The following is a 21,223-nucleotide window of genomic DNA, read 5'->3' on the forward strand; positions in this document are numbered from 1 at the left end:
ATGAAGGGAGCAGTTTTCCAACTTGCTCTAAGCCTGAAATCAGATTCACAGGTAACAGCTTCTTTTGGAACAGATGCCTTCCTGTTCCTGAATGCAGGGACCCTAACCCCACCCCTCCCCCTCCACAGTCATAACATTTCAGTAGCAATTACAGCAGCTATTCATGTAGTAAGAAAACATTTAGCTATTTTTTCATGCAATGTAGTAGGTGAGAAAACAGTAAGTGACCAATTGGCTGTCTGAAGCGCTCCAGAGATTACAGTTTTGAAAACACTGAACACAAAGCTAATTCATCATATCGATTTTCATTTTTGCCCTTACCATGGATCTTCAGCACCTAGTTTTTCCTTTGTTGTGAACAGTTCAATGCAATCTTTTAATTTCACATAGGGTTTTTTCGGAGGTTTATATTCCACACTTTCATGTTTTTCAAAGTCCTAAAGAGAAGTATTTCTTGAGTTAAGAGAACAAATGAAACAAAACTCATTTTAGTGATATCGTCTTACTATGAACAGTAACTACAAGCTCCTAAATATGGAAAGTTTGCAAACATGTTGAAGTGAAAATTAATTTTAGAACTTCCAGACTTATTTTCCCGAATTAGGGAGCCTTAAGTCTCCTTGCTAGATGCAGAAAATTTCTCACGTGGAGACATATTTAGTCTGAACATATGTTTTAATAAAAACCATGCTGTACCTTAATGCTTTCTTTAAATGTTTCTACAGAAGTACACTTCATACAGTAATTCATTAAACCCAAATATGCCTGGCACGCTAAAAGTTTGGTAATGGTGAAAAGGCTGAGGAATATAAACGGCTTACCTCAGCTGCATTATCATCAAAGTATCTTTTTTTCAATTCAGGATCCCAATCCAAGGCAAGGAAAGATCTTTCTAAGATGAAAAAAAAAACATATTTCCTGCTTAAAACTACAAATTATTTCTTCATCAGAATATGCTTAATTTAGATGAAATATTAATCAAAATGAGTTGAAGTAACTATTAGCAAAATTTTTTAAAAAGAGACAAAAAACAGCTTTAATTTAAATACTTGGAAGCTTTGTGTTTGAGATTAACAGCTTTCAACCGTCAAGATAAATATTCTTTGGCAGTAATTAGACATGATTTATGCCGTCTTCAAGAAAATATCCAAGCACACACTGGTGCATATATCTGCACTGAGAGGGGAACACTTTTACCAGATGAAAAGAACTAAGTTGTTTACAGCAAGTGGCATCAGAAAAAAAAAGACAAAACAATCAAATTTAGCTAGTGTACTCCCCACTTACCATCAAGCCTAGATTGCCTATCCTCAAATCTAATGTGCCTGGTATCATCTTTAATATAATTGATGTCAGTATTGCCTAAATTATTGAACTGGAATGTAAACAATCTTTTTTTGTGCCCCGTGAGTGGTTGTCCTTTGCAAGTGTCCTCAGTACATAATCCATTTTCAGAATCATTGTCGCCTCCAACTGAGTCTTCTGACTGGCTGTTTTCATTCTCTGAAGGAAGTTCCTGATCCTGGCTGGATTCATCATCTTGTTCATCTGTCTCCATTTCACCTGAGAAAAAAATACAGCTGTCATGAAAAAACTTGACAACTCACCCATTTCCATACCATTTAAAATGCCTTATTTATTTACATGAATTTGAATGGTCACAAGCAAGACTTAATCTGAAAGTAATGTACTTGTTTGCCTCAACAGTACTTTCATGGCATTTCAGCTTCCTGTTAAGTTCCTCATACAATCATTGGTTATACAGTTGTATACAATTACTCACAGACTGGAGAGGACTGCATCCCTTTTCCCTCTCTCCCTCCATATTTTTAGCTTTCATTTCCCTGTTCAAGCAATATTCTCTCAGCTCCCCAAACTATGTGAAGACTTGAACTTTTAAAGAAAATCAAGACAAAAGTAGTATTTTTGTCTTTTGAAACTAGGCTTCCAAAAACCAACTAGACGTCCAACTGGCAAAAGGGAATCCAATGCTAAGATAAGTTTAATTCCTAGCAAACAGGTCAAACTCCTGTTCTATTTCTAGTAAGTCTCTTGTAATAACTGTCAATTGACAAACTATTTTACTGTCAGACTTAAAAGGAAAAAAAAACCCACTCCTGTTGAGTTTAGTATAATTATATGCCTGAAGCTCTTACCCTATTGAAAATAAAGTTCAAATGTCAAGGCTTTTAAAAAATAAAACAAAAAAATCCACCTTAATATTTAAATTTGGGGTCAGTTAAGTAGCATGACATTTTACTGCCACTTGTTGAGACAAATTTAGCCAGTAAGAACTAGAAGTACTTCAATGAGTGACCCTCATCAGTTTGTAGCTTGTACACTAGCCGGCAGTGATGTGGTCAGACCCTGGAGGGGGCGGGATATGTCAAGCCAGTCTGGGCTACAAAGAAGGCTGTCAAAGTAAGTTGCTTTTTAAATTGTGTTTCAAACGAAATGCAAAATATTAAACCAGGGACACAGACACATGTGCCTTACTTGGGGATCCTTCTTCATGTATCCCATTTGGGCCATTACCATTGATACCATGGTCTTTACAGCAATGTAGGGATCCATCAGTGTCTTCACTTTCAGTACCTGTTTTTACATATCGGCTAAAAACAAAACAAAAATAAGTGCTTTTATCAATGAGGTTTTTGATTAATATCTGGATAGTTTAATTATGAACAGTGAAAAACAGCAGGCACTAGAAATATTCTTACTACATACTGTACTCTGATAGCACTTCACTAACTATTCTAAAGTACCTTGACTTTAGAATTTACTGCTGAAAGATTGAGAGAGATTCTTCAACTCATTTCTTTTGCTCTTTTCTGGCAAAATCATTTGATTATGTCTAGCTTCTTTTGCTCTATACTGGTTTATGTTTAATGAGATAGCAATCACATTTTTATTACATAGCCCATAAACATATACATGAAACTGAGCTGTTTTTCTAAGCTAGTCTAGACAGAGAAGTTATACTAATATAAGGGTATTGTGTGAATTCAAACTTACGGTTATAACAGCATAATTATCAGTGTGGGCACTTTTTCCAGTCAAGTTATGCTGTTCAGAAGAAGTAAATTAAACAATACCCAAAAGTGCTCTTACTTTTATTCTAGAATAAGAATATCCACTGGTATAAGTACAGTGTTTAACCATACTGGTATAACTGGTGAAACTTTCCTATGTGGCTATACCATAATATACCATTATTTTAATCAAAATGTCAACCTTCCTGCCCACCACATGCCCAACCTGGGGCACTTTTTTGATAAGGTTATGTCAACAAAATCTAATTGAATCACAAACTAGTTTAGACTAAGAGGTTAAAACATGAGAAGTAAAATAACTATGCTTACTTTCTGTAAAATAATTGTTGAAAGTCTAATCAGCTCATTGGCAAAGCATATTAATAACAGCCATACACAGAATCTGGTTGTTCATACTGATGACATTCAACTTTTTCTTTAAGCAATATTCTTACCACATTCTTAACAGCAGAAGGTTGTACAGTTTATCTTCAGTATTGTTTCTAGGCACTGCTATAAGAAAAGGTTGACCAAACAGTGAAGAACCACTATGGTGGCTGTAACCAGTGTGTCTGTACTTTTCCCTTAAACAAACTGGAATTATTACTTGCTCAGTATCCTCTGTTCTGTTGATGGCAATTTCAAACCTAAAATAGTAGAAAAGCAGAAAGAAAGGTCATTTAGAAAATCATGACAAAACCAAGATCTCTCTATTACATGTTCCTGCTGTGCCAGGAAGTGGCTTAGCTCAAACTAATGCCAACAGCACACAACTATATAGTTAATAGAAAGGTATTTTCTTGACTAGTCACCACAAAAGTATATTACTTGTACTTACACATAGATGTCATCGCGTTCCATAATACTACTCAGATTTTCATCCATGGCAAATATTCGGTGAAACCTATGATTGTATATATCAGTAACTATCATCTACAAGAAAATGAAATTTAAATTACTATTAAATTTAACACTGAAAGTACTTATACACAGCCCAATATTAAGCAAGGAACTCCAATGTCTTACCTTATCTGCAGCAACACCAGACAAAGCTGACAGGGCTGTGCAAAGGTCCGTTATATTTCCAATTTTTGGAACAACTACTTTGTACTAAAAATAAAATAACAACTTATCATCCTTAAAGTATTGGAGATGTATGAACGAAATGACTTGTCAGATGTTCAGCTTCTACATAGATTTAACACACTTCTTCAGCCCCTTAGATTCTCACTGTCTGCAGTATTTACAATGAGACTTAACATTAAAAATGACTGAAAACTTAATCACAAAAAAAATCAATATCTTTGAAACTGACTAGCTTTAAATGTAGAATGTTTTAAAGTAGAATTTTTTTTAAACAAAATTCCTTCATTAATCAGGTAACTATAGTTGAGTGCTAAAAGCTATATAATTCAAACAATTAAATTTGCCAAGATTGTTTTAGTATTGGAAAGAACAGATAAAGGAATACAAGCAGTTCTGTTAACATCACAGAAATCAATAATATAAACAGAGAAAAATAAATCATGTACCTGCATAGGTTTAGCAAGTGGATCCATTCTAACTAAATAAACTTCCAAAGTGCGCTCTTTTTTCATGGGTAATGGAAGTGTCAGGTAACAAAAGGGATCGAAGGTTACTGAAATCTTCGCACATTCAGGACAAACTAGAGTGGATTTAAAAAGGCCATGAAATATATCTACAATGATGGAATCATTTCTTTTTAGATGGTTTTCCCAGGCTTCTTCAGCAACCACCTAAAAGTGAAGCAAAACCTAGGTTATAGTTGCATTACAAAAAACACATTACAAGAGCTGAATCAGAAAAAAAAAATCAAAACAACTGATAGCAGCAACTACACACTTGGACACACCTGAATGTTAAACACTAAAAACACCAAAACATAAACACTAAAAACACAAACTGAGAATCCAGTTCCTGTATATGTAACTTATAATTTAACTTGTCCAAGATGCTTCATATGGCTGAGTAAATGGATAAAAGGAGGTATAATATCTCAAACCACAGTGGAAATTGTATAGAGAACTACAATCTACATGCATGTAACTTATCTGGGGAAATTCTTCAGTCCTAAGTATACTGGGAGAAGCTGGACAAGTATAGTAAAAACAAAACAAACAAACAAACAAACAAAAAAACCACACAAAGTAAAAGATCAAGTGGGTCAGGAAGAGTTGCTTCCCCAGCTGATCAACCAAAGATATCTCAAGCAGGTATAATGAAAGTAGTATTACTTGCAAATAGTCCTCATGGAGCCCTGGACATGTTCTCTCTTTTCACAGTAAATAGAAATTGTGCAAGTTAAAGACAGACTAGAAAATATCCTGAATTTCCATATCCCTAAATTCTCTTCCACAGAAGAAGTAATCCCCTAAGCAGCACTAAAAGGATGAATGCCTTAGTGTCTTACAACTTACCGTAACACTAAATAATAAACTAAAACTAAAAAACCTCCCAAACACCAAGTATCTTACCTTGTCTGGCCTCCCATCTGCATCCTTTAATTGAATATAAGGCTTTTTCCTAATCCGATTCAAATCCTCATGTAAACCATCTAAGAGAAAAGCTAAGAGTTCTTGACAATCCTGTTGCTGATATCCAGAAAACTGAGGTGCAAATCGTCCTACTTGTGTCTAAAAAGAACAAATAATAATTCTGTTTTGGAAATTTAACACATTTGATTTCAAGTAAACTAACATATAGCATAGAGCCATTAACTTTGTACAATAGTTAGAAATTAATACTCTAAATTTGTATGTTTTATTTTATAGCTACTACTTGGATGCTGCGGCAGAAATGTTACAAAGGTGAAAACAGACAGAGAGAAACTTCTGCAGAGGGTATCTTTGTAGTTAACCTGAGCATCTGGTTCTATTCTCAGTTCTTCCATAGATCTCCTGTAAGATTTTGGGCTACTCACCTAACTTCTCACACCTCTCTCTGGTTTCTCAGAAACAGACTTAAAGATCATTAAACCAGATGAAGAATGAGAAAGTAATAAAAGTGCAAGGTCTCTATAGATATTGTATTTCCGAAGTGTTGTTCTGAGGCTGGCAATCAGACCTCCATACTCCTGCTCGGGGCTGCAATTCCAGCCAAGAGTAGGAAAAAACAGAGGTGCTGGCTAGGGATGGGAAGGTAGAGATGGCATAAAACACATCCTACCCCCCCACCTGCTTCCCCCATCAGAAAGGACAATGATGGAGCTCTGGCAACAATTAAAAGTTTCCTTAATCTGTAAAAACATTTGTTAATTGTGGGACTAGTTCACTTCAGGACGGAAGTGCCCTACTGATGCTCAGACTGATGGTGTCAGTGTCAGAATCAAGCAAGTCCAATAAAAGTAAAAAAAACAATCCTCATACCTATAATCTGAAACATAAACGGACTATAAATGAGACACAAATGCAAGGAAGAAAATGTTTTTAGAAGGAGTTGCAAAAAAACCCCCCCAAAACCCCCCAACACCCGACTAAAAACATAAAAGGGAATATAAAGTACAAAAGAACTAACCAAAAGGAAGTGGGAATTAAAAAAAAAATAAAACAGTATATTTACTAACAGTAACCAAAAAATAAAACAATACAGCACTAATTTTAAAGAAAGAAAAAAACTTATAAAATGACTCCTTTGAATGGAGTAGTTCCTTATTTCAAGTACTATGCAGAGTTTAGATTATTTTAAAGAGAACTACACACACAGAAAATAGATCATTAAGCCCAAATAACATAAATTGCTCAAACAAATTAAAGAAAAATGTTTAATTATGACAGGACAGAACATAAAATTCTGATTTGATAAAATTTGTTTAGAGTAAGTCAAACAAAACATCACAATGTTCCAATATGAAAGGACAGATTTTGTATTTATAAGAAATTAGGCAGCTGAACATTTGGGGGAAAGAAAAAAAAATTAGAAGATGATCAAATTCAGGACATGAGAACAGCCATACTGGGTCAAACTAAGATGCCATCTAGCCCAGCATCTTGTCTTTTACAATGGCAAGCAGCATATATGTTAGAGGAGTGGATTGCCTAAATTTCAAATTCCTATTATACTAAATTGTTGCATATTTCCTACACTTAAGCTGTGAAAAACTGACTGGTGTTCAGATTATACTTAAATACTGACCTTAAACGCCCTTGGTGTGACATAGCTGTATTTTCCTGACCACATTTGCTTGATGAGCTCTGCATAAGATTTTGCAATTTCACCTCTCATTCCTAAAGGATTGTCAAAATTCAGTTCTTCCTGATACTTATCATTGAGGAAGTATTCTGTAAGTGGAGGGGTGTTGCTCAGACACTGTGAATGGAAACATTATATTACTTAAAGATACAACCAAAGAGTTATTTTAACAAGCTATGTAAAAATGCTCAATCTTTAAAGCAACCATTTTTCTGAAAGTTAAATACAAATATTTTATTGTTGAATTGGACTGAATTGTAGTCTGCAGGAAATAGTACAGCATACTGTTAAGATAACTACATTTCCTACACAGACAAATAATAGTTTAAAATCAATACCAGTTGCTCTAGTGGCAGTTGTCATCACAAATACTAAGAATGGGCTTTGAAAAGTTTCACATTTAGAATATAGGAAACAAGCTGTATGTTCCAAGAACAAGCCTAACTAAAGCTTAAATATTGCTGTCAACCAACCCCAGAAAAACACATTGCAAAATGTTTAGCTATAAGCTCATATAAAAAAAATGAAAAGGCCAATACTAACTAGCTTATTTACACCAAAGAATTAAGGCTATTTTGACATGCCCATTAATACAGATAAGTATTCTGTCATTACTTCTCTAGGTTTTAGATGGGTATTTAGGCAAATTATATTTAGACTTGAGTATCATTTGGCTCCAGGGGCCCAATATTATGGCCAATGGTTTTATTCAAAATTAAAAGAAAATCTGCTGAAATATCCACTGAAAAAAACAGAGACATGGCTTCCCACCGTACTTCTCATTGGATGTTTATTGTCCTTCAATCGGTTTGCTTCAAAATGCTAGCCTTTGATTTATATCCACTGTGCCATTTAAGCCCTGGTCATCAAATGTAAACATTTCTGGTGCTTTACAAAACCCAGTTTCTCTCAATGGGATTTGTATCAGATTTTAATCTAACCTAGAATCCCCTGTAGATTACATAAGCAGCTCACAAAATACTCAAAGACTTTATATGATGTCAAATGTCCAGTGAGCAAGCATGAATTAATTCCTCTACCACCAATTATAGAGATATCAGAACATAACCGCTGAAACACCATTTATAAACTCCTTAGCATTCAGTTTTTTTCCTTCAACTGGCTCAGTACCATCTTCACACTCTGTTTTCATACATTTAATCCCCATACCACTTTCTAAGACTTATGTCTTCTCAGCTCAAATATAACCCACATGTCATACGATTCCACTTCCCAGACCAAAAGAAAAGGAGTACTATTATCTCCTTTATACTGTAACAGATTTTCTGTATTCCCCTTATAAGAAGCAGGAAAGGGTGCCATAAAGAATAAAGCATGATGGGAAGGGCAGAAGGGGAGAAGTACACTATTACATTATTACAGAAGAACACTAAAAAGGAAAGGTGGAGGAAAAAAAATTCAGTCCAACAACTGTTCTCTCTCCTTTCATGCTTATTCTATTTGAGACATACCAGAAAATTGTTGCAAGTTTCCTATGTGCAATCTTAGATTAACAAAGCATGCCATTTTTTTCTCTTCCCCACTTAATTTTGTAGCTACAAGTTTCGAATTAGCAAAAAGAGTTCCTATTAAAAGTATTATGAAAAATATACATATTTAAATTATTCAATTTAACTACCCTAAAGTTTCCTATTTAGCTTGGCCCTTAAGTAATTACAATTTCACAATAGGATTTGATAAACATATGCTTCTTAAAGTGATTAGAAACTGAAGTCTACCTAAACTTAATATTACCATGAGAAAAAAGATGGTTGCATACTGCAGCCAATTGAGAAGGAAGTCTATATTTTGCATTTGCTCCCTTATTAGTATGTCAACAACAGAGCAGTACCTGAGTCTCCAATAAAAGCTAGAATGCATATTATAATTATAATTTGGGCAAAATAAGAACAGAGGTAAATTCTATAAAAGCAGCTGATGTTAGATGAAGTAGCTAAATAAAAATAGGCACCTAGTTCCAAATAAAAGCTAAGAAAATATATTCATTAGACTTACAGATACTCCCATTCCTCCCTCCTCCTCCCACCCCCTCCAAAAAAAAGCTCAGGGCAACTTACACTAAGAAAGAAAAACAATTGTAGGAACAGAATAAAATATTAAAATGAAAACAAAAAACTTTTCCCTCCCACCCTGGGGGAAGGAGAGGGAAGGAAAAGTACATATATAAATAAAAATCAACCAACAAACCAAAAACAACGTAAAGAAATCCAGCCCCCATCCAACTTCTGCCTCTGATCAAAGAGACCATATCCAGTCTACTGAACTCAGACTCGCTTCCCAAACCGTGTTCAATACCTCCATAAAAGAAAACAAGCATTTCCCCATTTCTACCCACTTCCATGTAGGGTTATAACAACTAGTCTCCAGACCAAGGAAAAGAAACCATGTATACAATACTTAGAGAGCAGAGTCTAAAAATAATAAGGGACTACCTACCTACCCACATATAAACTGATTAAATGACAAAGGCACACTGTGTACTGAAATTTTTTTTGACATTAAAGTGAATATTTCTTAGAAGAGTTAGTTATAGATTACATGGGGGGAAAAAAGCTTAATTTAGTCTTAATTTACCACAGAAGCTAATTCAGGAAGTGAATAGTGCCTTCCATTGAAGGTATGACGGGATCTGATCTGGGACCCCAACAATCACACTTCCTGCCATGCTACAGGTGCATGGCAAGAGGTATGACTGTGGGATTGGGGATCAGATGCAAATTGTGCCTCATTGCCAGTATAGGAGCCCAGCAGGGAGCAAGTTAGGTGGCCCAGCTCGGAGCGCCAGTCAGCACCTGGCCTGGCCACACATTTAATTTAAGGTGCGGTAGGAACCAGCCACAAAGTTATTACAATATTTTAAGTTATAACTTTGTGGCTTTTCCCTATTTTATCACACCATTAATTGCATTGCTAGGTTATTACTAAAAACATGATTAAATGGTTAAGTGATGTTTTAAGTGTAATGTCTGCCAGAGGCCTAAAATAAAGGATCAAGTATCAATTAGTGATACTAAGCTTTAGAAAGATATTTCAAGATAAAAGGTTAATTAAAAAGAACCTACAAGTTCAAAAGGAAACAGAAACCTTAGACAAAACAGATTAAATTTAAAGAATATGCATATGACCAAACAAGAAAAAAAATAGAAAGGCAAATATAAAACCAAAATGGTTAAAAGGCAGAACTTACAATGCTATTCAAGCCATACAGAAATCCTTCAAAATTTGCTAACAACAGAGCAGAACAGCCAAATGATAACTGTGAGCTATAATGTAATTTAGAATTCCAAGAGGTCCCTGAAAAAATTCTTGTACAGACACTAAGTAGTTAGGGAAGAAGAGGCTAAATAGTATAATGAATCAAATACTGGCTACAGAGAAAGCAAGGGAACTGGATTAACTGGTCAATTCTCAAGGCAAAATGTTACCCATGGGGTGATTCAAGGTTTGGGATTAGGTTCCATGTATTTCAATGCATTACTTAGAAAAGGGACAAGTACTGAGGTAGCAAAGTCTGCATACGATCATTATTTAGGTTAATCGGGACCAAAAATCATGAAGACCTTCTGAAAAAATGACACGAAAGGTGAATGGGCAACATGTTGGCCAATAGTATTGCTGTATCATTATACTAATGTATACTTGTTAAACGTATACATGTTTAGACTAATAACTAAACCTTAAATGATTCCAAGTTAAGGGTAACAACTCAAGAAAGTGACCTGGGCATTACCACAGGCAGCTCAATGAAGATCTCTATTCAATATGCAACTGCAGTCAAGGAAGTAGGCAAGACATTTAGCTGCACAAGGGACTGAATGCTGAATACAGATAGTTATAATACCTTTCTATAAAAATCAATGCTGCAGCCTTATCTGGAATAATTTGTTGAGTACCATCATAGCATTCTGAACATGAAAAGGGGGAAATATGATCAAATGAATGGAGAAGGTAGTACAAGCACTAGTGATGTTGTAGCCATGCTACTCCAGAACTTATGTGATAGTTAAGGATTTCTTAGGGTGATATCTTTTATTGGACCAACTCTGTAGTTGGGATAAAGTTAGACAACCTTTCAAATACAAGACATTCATAAGAATGGAGAAGATAGAGATTAGAGATTTTCCAGCAACAACAAGCAAAAAAAGAAGAAATATGCTTTTGTAATTTTCTGTATGCAACTGATCCACATAACTTGGAAATCAAGGTTTTACAGTGGCATGCCAGATCAACCTGGCTTGGTTCTGTCTGAGGCAGGCGGGTGTTTCTGACATGACCTTTGATTCTGCTGCTACTTCCCCCTGACACCATTTTGCAAAGCCTGCTTCTCCTGCAACTGCATGGTGCAGGAGGCTGCAGGGAGGCTTCATCTGTGTCACACGGCTGGGCAGCAAAAGGAAGCAGTGGCAGGAAGCAGCTGCGCTGGAAGCTCTGTGGGCCAGATCCAAAGGTTTCATAGGCTGTGTAGTACCAACTCCTGACTTTACTCCATGTCATAATGAACGGGACCAAGAAGTTGAGACTGAAAAAGGAGATGAATAATTCTAATAGTATAAAAGCCTTAGTCTGTAACTCTTTATTCCAACTCTGATTGGTTGTCTCAGCAGCCAATCACAATGCTTACTGAAACAACCAATCAGAGTGCTCTTCACTGACAGACGCGCCGCCATGACAGTGGGGACTGAGGGGCTGGAGCAGGGGGGTGACGCTGTGCCCCCCCCCAGTCCCCGCTGTCATGGCAGTGCCGTCCCCCAGCAGGGTGGGGCAGGGAGGGCGGGGGGGCAAAACAGCCGTACTGGCCTTGACCCCCTCCCATAGTCCCTGCTGTCCCCCTCTGCCTCCAAGGACCAGGGTCACAGTGGGGGGGCAAGTCCAGCACCACTGGTCTCACCATCCCTGTTCCAGCCGCTCAGTCCCTGCTGTCATGGCAGCGCTCTCCCCACCATCCCCCAGCAGGGCCGGAGCAGGTAGGTGAGGGCAGCAGCACTGGCCTCGCCCCCCTTCTGGGCCCTGCTCCTTGGGCACAGAGTAGGATGAAGAGGAGGGGAAAGGGGCTGGATAAGAAGCAGGGGGCAGGGCCAAAGTGGGTGGGCAGGAGGGGCCCATGGGGGGGGGGGGTCACAGGGCTGGAGGCAGAGCAGTGGCAGCACAGGGTGTTGGGTGGCACAGCTCAATCCCCGCCCAGTTCTTCTTGATGGGCAATTGGCTAGTATATTAATAAAGAATATCCAGAGCCGTCATTCTGAAGGGATGCTCAATTTCATGGTTCAGGGTTAAAGGAAATCTTAATTTATTACAGATCAAAAAGAGGCCTAAATTTCTCTGCATTTGCCTACTATAGTCCCTTAAGCATCTAGTGCTGGCTGCAATCAGAAACAGGGGCTGCTTGCAGACATTAAAAAACCCTGTGCTTTACCAGAAGAAGCAGTGCATTACTTTGACCCAGCTCTACAGCATCTGTATAGATCAGACACTTCAGCAAGGTGTGGCTTTTTGGCACTTTTATCTAAAGCTCATTCAAATCAGCCTGTTAGATAAAAGCACCAAAAAAGCTCCACTAAAGCCCCTGATCTATACAGACACTGGGCAAGCCGGGTGTAACTAACAAGATGCCTCTTTTGGACATGTGCTGGGCTTGTTGTGGGAGTGTACGAAGTTTAAAGTAAAGTGCTTTTTTGTTTTTAAAACATCTGCAAGCAGCCAGGATATAGCTAGACCTCAGGTTAGATACAGATAAGGCAATTCCATTATTCCTATGAAATGGTATCTCAAATTGCAGGCTGCTTAAGCATCTGTTTTATAGTCACTGAAAACCTTAATGAACTTAAAAAATCCCGTGGAGTGTTCAAAAGCAGTTACAAGTAGCTGTACGAGTAAAGACTTAACAAAATGTGTCTTTTAGAGTGCAAACTCCACCTGGCAAACTTCAATTTTTTTTTCACAACACACTGACAGACTGATCCGTTTTATTCAATTGGCTCAGGAATATTTGGTATTTTAACTTTTTGATTTGAAATGAGACCTCAATATTTTTTTCTAAGTTTTCACAGAACCATTCCCTACCCAGCTGATGTCCTTCTACCAAAGAATTAGCGTAATACCCAGATAAGATCTATAGGTGGCAGCACAATGTTACTTAAGTTTGTACCAAATTCTGTAAATGATCAATTCCCTCTTTCTAATTTTACAGATGAAGGCTTACTTGATTTCAGTGTGTGTACACAAGTGAATGGGACAGAAACATTTACTGTTAAATGCTCTCTTCATTTGCAATTCGTGTGACATTATTATACATTTTTTTCAAGCTTGCAAGTTACCCTGTATTTACCTCTCTCTATACTCAATTATAGAAGTGACATTTAGCTCTTTAAAGTAGATCTTACTCGAAGGAAGAAAGGAAGGATTATTAGCATTACAGCTTAAGAAACTGCTGGACTAAATAACAGAATAACTAGGAGAAAAATAAAATGGTTTGGAAGTTTATGAGTAGGGACACACCTAAAATCACAATGGAAGTGCGCTGCACAGTAGCATCTTGGTATTTTTCTCTTTTAATTCCCACCCCCTCCACTGTTGTGATTGGTTGAGGATGAGCCATGACACCTCTGCTGTTTGCTCCTGATCAGTCAGGAGACAAAGCCATACTTTTAAATATGCTGCTGTTTTGTCTCCTGACCGATCAGCAGCAAGTGCCAAGGCTACCAGGACCCCTCAGCCAAGGGAGGCAACAACTGCAATATAGTTAAACCCACACTTTTTTGTCTCCCACAGATCAGAAGCAAGCAGAGAGGCAGAGCTGTTGGGGTCTCTCTGCAAATCAGTGTAGGGGGAGGGGAGGGGACACACACATCAAAAGGAGCAAGATTAAAGGAGCCACTGTGCAGTGCACTTCCAGTACAATTTAGGTAGATCCCTATTTATGAGGAATCAGAACCCAGGATCTGCTGCTAAAGTCTCAACTCTCTCCTATTCTCATTGTTGTAATCCAAAGGATGAAGCCCTACTACAGACATTCCTTATATATGGAAGTAAAAGTCAAAACATTTTTAGCAAAGGAGCTATAAATGCACATGCAAGTTACTTTCAGAAAAGGCCAGTATTATCATCCTTTATGTTTAATAAAGGTTACTGAATACAGAAGATGCTATTAATTTCTCAGTCTATTTTAATATAGAAAGCCTGGAAGCCCTTACCAGGAATAACTCACTGCAATAACTGACAATAGACTGATGATCATGTTAATGCCAGGGCTACTTTTTCATGTTCCTTCTAAATAATGTGCCCTCAGGAAAATATTAATAGATCTTTTCATTAGGATGTTTTTTAAAGGACAAAAGAAAGCAAGCTACATAGATGAGTGTGGGGGCAGCGGGGGGGGGGGGGGGAAAGAGGGGAGGAGCTAGTGCTTGCACCAGTGTTTTGGAGACAACTATAGGATGGGTGACATGGGGCCGATGGTGTTTTGACTTTTCTATTTGCCCTTCTCTCCTAAACATGAGTTTAATAAATTTTATTAAATCGCAACTGACAAATGTTGGCAGTACACTTGCCTGATCTGGGGTGGCTGTGGGGAGGTAAAGACCCATGCTTTTGGCATGTTGGAAAGGAAAAACAAGATTGCTTTCACAGTTGCCACAGATAAAAAAACCTACCATTTACTGGGTCAAACCATAGGTGCATCTTGCCTAATATTATCAAGTCACAAAGTGGTAGACAGCAGATGTGGAAAGGCAGCCTGAAAAACTGGATGTGACCAGGGGGTTTTCCACTGTTCCTCTCTAACTTGCAGCCTCCAGCATTTAGAAGTCTAGGAAGTTCCAATTCAAAGGCTATATCCCTAACTCCCACGTTTAATAGTCACTGATGCCCCTTTCCTCCAAGAATTTGTCCAATCCCTTTTAGGAACCTAGTTAAACTGTTAGCTTCCACATCTATCTGGTGGCAACGAGTTCCACACTTTACTTACATGCTGTGTAAAAAAAGTCCTTTTTTTAGTTTTAAACTTGCTACCTACTTGTTTTATTTATGACCCCTAGTTCATGTACTGTAAAGAGAGAGTAAATAATAAATCCCTACTGACTTTCTCTTCACCATTTAGTGTTTGTAAACCTTTATCGTATCCCACCTCAAGCATCTTTTTTCCAAACTGAATAGGCCTAGACTTTTTAGTTTCTCCTCACAAAGAAGCCCCTTCACACCACTAATCATCCTTGTTACTCTTCTCAGTATTTTCTTTAGTTCTTTTATATCCTTTTTGAGTGGGGACTGGAACTGGGCACAGTATTCAGTGTGCCAGATCCTTCTATAGTTCCTCACAGTCTGCCTTGGTCTTTACCACTTTGAATAATTTTGTCATATGCAAGTTTGGCCACCTCACTACTCACCTGCTTTTCCAGATCTTGTATGAATATGTTAAACAGCACTAGTCTCAACACAGATCCCTGGGAGACCCTGCTGTTTACTTATTTCCATCCTGAAAGCTGACCATTTATACTTACCATTAGAAATAGGTGTAAACATAGAAAACAAATCTATGAGTGGACCTTCCTTGTAGTCCTTTCTTAAGACCCTCTGATGGGGAACCTTGTCAGAAGTTTTCTGGAAGTCCAGAAACACTAGGTCAACTGGATCACCCTGATCCACCTGCTTAATGACACCTTCAAAGAACTATAATAGGTTGGCAAGGCATGATTTTCCTTTAACAAAGCCATGTTGATTCCTCCCCAGCAAGTCATGCATGTCTATGTGCTGAACAATTCTTTTTTTATTATTATTGCGTCTATCAGTTTTCCAGGAATAAAAGTTAGATTCACTGGCATGTAGCTCTGTGTTCCCTCTAGAGCCTTTTTTAAAATATGAGTCACACTGGCAAGCCTCAAGTTCTCTACTACCAAGGCTGTTTTTACTGATAGATTGCATATTATAGTTAGGAGTCTTGCAATTTTTGATTTGAACTCCTTTAGGACCCTAGGTTGAATGCTCTCAAATCCTGGTGATTTGCTACTGCTTAATTTATCAATTTCCTCTATGAACTCATCTTTTGAAACCTCAAATTAGGTCAACTCCACTGACTTGTCCCTAGAGAATAGTGAATCTGGTGACAGAACCTTCCTAACATCTTTCATAGGGAAGACAGATGCAAAGAATGCATTTAGTTTCTTAGCAATGGGCCACTCATCTTTTAGCACCCCTTTTACATTCTGATCATTTGAAGGCCTGACTGACTCCCCTGGCAGGTCTTTGGCTTCTAATGTACTTAAAAAAAATTATCATCTTCTGTGTCTCTAGCAAGTTTCTCCTCCAAATGCTTTCATAGCTTGTCTTATTACATATTCAAAGGACCTGGGAGAATTATCTGGGGTTTGTTCTCCTGGTAGAGAGCCTTAGCAGGAGGTACCTAAACAGAGGTCTGATGTGCCCTTGAATGATGAACCCTTGAAGAAAAGAGAGCTTGCAGTACTGATGCTATACAGCCAGGGAGGCCCTGTGCACACATCTCAGCATGTTCTGCAGGCTCCCTCAAGTCTGCATGGAAGTAAGATGCACTGGTGTGTCCACAGCCCTGGCTGGCTGACAAACTGCTCAATCAGCCTGTGTCACACAGCAGCATAATTTGGCATTGTGAAGTGGACGTGTTCTTTTCCCTGTTCAGCTCGGGCAGTAGAATCTGGCTCTCGTGACACACCGTCTTGCGGGGAGGGGAAGGAAGGGCTGTCTAGCACACCCTGGGATGCTGGTGGATTGTGCTCCGACTTCTCTCAAAAGAGTAAGTGTACTGGCATTTGCTCTTCTACGGGAAACTCGACCAACACTGATCTAACCCTGGCTGTTTCCATGTTATTTTTCTCTTGGAAAAGCCATTTTTGTTCTGGAAAAAAAATCCTGAACATCCATAAACTAATGGCTTCTCCTGGGAGAGCAGCAACTCTCCCAGGAGAAAATGAATGTCTATACTTGGCTAACACAACCAGTAACAAAAGGCCTGTGTTGTTATATCTTTGACAGAACTTAAGGCCTGGACATATTCTGCAGAATACATAGGACTTTGATTACAGGCAGCATTTGTCAATCAGCTTCCATAAAGCTTAGCCTCCTTGGGTCCTGGGCATGAAGAGCTTCAGCAAATACTGGATGAGGAAAGCACAAACACATGGAACTGTGTTGAGACCTCAACAACACCAACTTCGCAAGACCATGCAGAATCCTCTATAGATACAGAAATAACATTAAATCCCAAGTTTGCCCCCATGTGAGCTTAATGCTGGTCCTTGTTTCAAGGTATTCTGGGGTCGCTTCACATTAAGCAGAGTAAATCAGGATCACTGTTCAATATCACTTATAGAATAGGTCCACTAGTATGGGTGTTTATTGTAGCCACTGGGCCATTTTTCTTCTCTGATATAAAAACTTCTAAAGGAAAAATTTCAGGTAGTGTGATGTAATGAGCTAAATGGCATACTACACTGAAGCTCAAGAAAATCACCATGGTATTTCACCGTGATGAAAACCAAATATGGCACAAAGCTTCAAGATTACAATTTGAATAGAGAAAACCCCCCCACCAATCCAGTAAGTCAACAGTTTACTGATGTAGAAAGACAGCAAACAAAGGGAAGATGTGTTTTGAAATCAGTAAATAATGCTGTGAGTCTGAACAAACTACAAGAGTAGTCATCCAGACAAAACCTCTATTAAACAAGTCAGAAAGGAAAGCTTTCAGAATCCATTTATTTTTATTTCACTATGAAGCAGGATGCAAGATCCAATGAAAAATAAATGACTTAATACAATTTTTGTCCAATTTGGAAAGAATTCCTTTCCAGAAATGTTCTATTCATCTCACTTTTACTGTTAATTTTTATTTTTTAATTCAATATAAGAAATGTGCTTTTCCTATTGGAATTAGGATGCTATTTTTAACAGTTCTCTTGCCTATTAATCTAAGAAATGAAAGCAATGCTTACTCACTTTTATAAACTGTTTTGAGATTGCAGCTACAAAAAGGTGGTGTAATGTTATGTATGTACTGCTAATTAAAAAAGTAAAAAGTTTAAAATTACACTATTCCAGCTACCTTTTAGCTTCATCTCCCAAATTTAAAATAGTGATCCTATCAGTAGTGTTGGGAAGGAGGGGGGTGTAGAGGGGGGCTGGGGGCAACCAGGGCAGCAGCCCTAGTCACCACCTTCGTGAGGGCAGGCAAAAAAATAGCCACTGCAATGCCTGGCATGGCAACAGCTGCTGTGACCCTGGATTCCCTAGGAGAGAACTGTACTGCTATGCCTCTGCTTCTTATCTAATAGCTTTAGATACACACTCTTACATAAATGTGTTAATGAAAACTGACCCAAAAAAAGACAAACCAAACCTATTTATCCCCCACAATCAGCATACTTCACCCTAACCCATCAAGAAAAACTAAACGTGGTAAAATTTGCCCCATCAATCTCTGACTATACCAGATGATATCTTCTCTTTTAAAATATTATTTTAGTGTGTGAGGACAGAATTGTGTCTAAAAAGATATTAGGAAAAAACCAAAAAGTAAGAGAAAATACTGTATTTTCATTAAAAAAAAAATCAGGACTCCTTAAATTTCACCAGTTGTCTGAGAACAAACTTCTTCTGTCCAATACTGCTTTGAAGTGGTCAGAAGAACAATATTCACACAGAGTACTCTGAAATAATTTCATTGACAGCAACTAATAGCACAATTCCCTAGTGAAAAAAGTAACAGGTGTGAGAAAATATCTTCATAGGTTTACAGATATAGTAATATTTAGGTTTATTTTTACCACAATCAATGGCTAACTAAATTTGTAATTATTTTTCATAATGTAGTAACTGTTGCCCAAGGTGAATATCTTCAAGGGTTCCTAACAAATTAACCTATCTACTTGCATGGTATAGGATAGCCAATTAAAAAGGAAGAAAAGGCAAAAAAAATCCATTGACTACCACTTCATTTTTGGCACCTAAAGATGTGTTCAGTCTTGTTCGAAAGAACAAAAAAAAATAAAAATCAAGTGTTATACTATTAGGAGAAATTCACCAGATATTTCACACTGTATGTATACTGACTCTAAATTACCTTTTATAGTGAAACTGTTCAACTCATGTCACAACTTTAACAGGCCAAAAATAAATGCTTTTGTGAGGCAACATAAAAATATTGTTGTTAAAGGATCCCCAAGGGATAGAATGCACTGTATTGCTAGAAAGGATATCTGGGTTATATTTCCAGTAAATTGATCTCTGGCCCATCAGAAGGCGTATTCATCATGAAAGCAACATGCTCACCTCCTGGGAGTGGAGGGCTGTGGCTGACATTGCTTAATCACTTTTCACATCTGATTATAATGAAGCACTGACAGGCTATGCAGAGTTCCATCTAGTTCTCTTCAGGAAGGACGACTAAGAAGTAGGACTGAGGGAAAATCCTTTGGGTTCTTGTACAGGAACAAAGGTGTCCTCCACCCATCCCCCAAGAAAAGAAATAAAATGAAACAAGTACACTATAAAAATTAGAAGATAGATGTATTTTTCTCTAACATATAAAACAGAGGTTCCCAAAGTTTTGTTTATGGAGAGCCATTTGAGTGGGACATTGTGATAGGGGCCATATAACATAATTAACCTGTAATAAAATACCCTCATGTCCAATAGGGTGCAGTACTGTTGGCCACCTTTAAAAAGGGTCCCTTTCTAGACCATAAGACTTTGTTCAGAGACTGCACTTTGGGAACCTCTGATATCAAGTATTATCTTATAATAAATGGAAATGGATATTATAAACTTTGATTTACAAATTAATTCATACCAGTCACCTGAAACACACAAATGAATTTTGGAACAAAAAAGCCACTCCAGATGCTCACATTTTATATCGTTCTTGAAATACAGCTTATAAGGAAGGCTACTCTAATTCCACTTTCTGGTCTTCTATAAAAAGGGTAAAAAATTCAGGAAATGGCTGTTAAGTGCAAGGTATTTTTCAGTAATAAGATCTTATCTTTGGTATTTATGTCAACATTTTAATTACTTCTGGTCTACTTAATTCGAAGATTAAGTCAGGGCACTTCCTTCCCATCCAGGATTTCAGTGGCAAGTGGACTGCAAAAATGGCAGTCTATCTAGATAGTTCTGCTTTATGTAGAAGTAGGGAAAAGTGATTAATTTGGTCTGGGCATTTTTAAATTTCTAAAGGAAAAGAAAGCACGCAGACCAGCTCTTCCCAGCTGTTTATTCAATAAAAAATTTATAATGGTCATCAGAATGAACAAATACATTCATTATGTTTATGAGAAGAATAGCAGAACAGATTCTCAGCAGAAAACTGGCAGTCAAATCACAAACATACTGATGACATCTTTGGACAAATAATTTAATCTATGCCTCAGTTTCTTCCACTGAAAAAAGTCAGGTAATACAATGCCTGCCTAACTCAGAAGCATGTTAAGGACTGTGCACTGCACACCTCAGAAACTAAAGATGTGCTCCAAGAGTTATGTGTTTTGTTATAAATGTCATTACTATTATCTAGTCAGTGGACCTACAATATACAGCATGGTTATATTGATATAAAAACTTCTGACTTTCATAACTGTTAGTGGGGAGTGTAGAAAAAGGAGAAATGATGTGGTTCACATCTTTTTCCTTCCCTTTCAGTTTATATTTCTTGCAGCATCTCTACATTTTTTGTTCTTTTCCTGCTCTTATGTGCAAAAATCCTTATGAAGTCATGCTATGGTTGATGAGGTACAAGAGTACAAACATGCATATGTGTTTGATAAAGGAATAATTTTCTCAAATTAGAATTAGTTGTTTCCTTTCATGTCGAACACTTTTCATAAAGTGAGAAACAGAGAAAAGATCAGAACCTTGTTCAAAGGATCACTTAGGTTCCTAGGCAAACATTTCTTTTGCAAGTGGCTCCATGTATGGAGTGTAATTTTATGGAAAGA

General features: G+C 37.5%; 1 protein-coding gene across 15 annotated transcripts in view; it reads right to left on the reverse strand.

Annotated features, from left to right (window-relative positions):
* Positions 1–21,223, reverse strand: part of USP15 (ubiquitin specific peptidase 15) — a 103,129-nt gene that overhangs the window by 10,686 nt on the left and 71,220 nt on the right. For 9 of the 15 annotated variants that reach the window (XR_003093009.1, XM_014517865.2, XM_014517864.2 and 6 more), the window contains 10 exons: positions 7,185–7,358; positions 5,528–5,686; positions 4,565–4,789; positions 4,059–4,142; positions 3,871–3,965; positions 3,488–3,679; positions 2,497–2,612; positions 1,288–1,563; positions 822–892; positions 322–437 (listed from right to left, as the gene is read on the reverse strand). Coding sequence is in view for 11 of the 15 variants with exons in the window: in XM_014517865.2 (XP_014373351.1) it covers positions 322–437; positions 822–892; positions 1,288–1,563; positions 2,497–2,612; positions 3,488–3,679; positions 3,871–3,965; positions 4,059–4,142; positions 4,565–4,789; positions 5,528–5,686; positions 7,185–7,358 (1,508 nt within the window). In the remaining 4 variants the exon portion in view is untranslated. Of the gene's footprint in view, positions 1–321; positions 454–821; positions 893–1,287; positions 1,564–2,496; positions 2,613–3,487; positions 3,680–3,870; positions 3,966–4,058; positions 4,143–4,564; positions 4,790–5,527; positions 5,687–7,184; positions 7,359–19,559; positions 19,737–20,159; positions 20,202–21,223 lie in introns of those variants that run through there. The other 6 variants (XM_025198774.1, XR_003093010.1, XM_025198767.1 and 3 more) reach the window with 6 other exon arrangements.

The sequence above is a fragment of the Alligator sinensis genome, unplaced genomic scaffold (genome assembly GCF_000455745.1).
Source record: "Alligator sinensis unplaced genomic scaffold, ASM45574v1 scaffold375_1, whole genome shotgun sequence".
NCBI lineage: Eukaryota > Metazoa > Chordata > Crocodylia > Alligatoridae > Alligator > Alligator sinensis.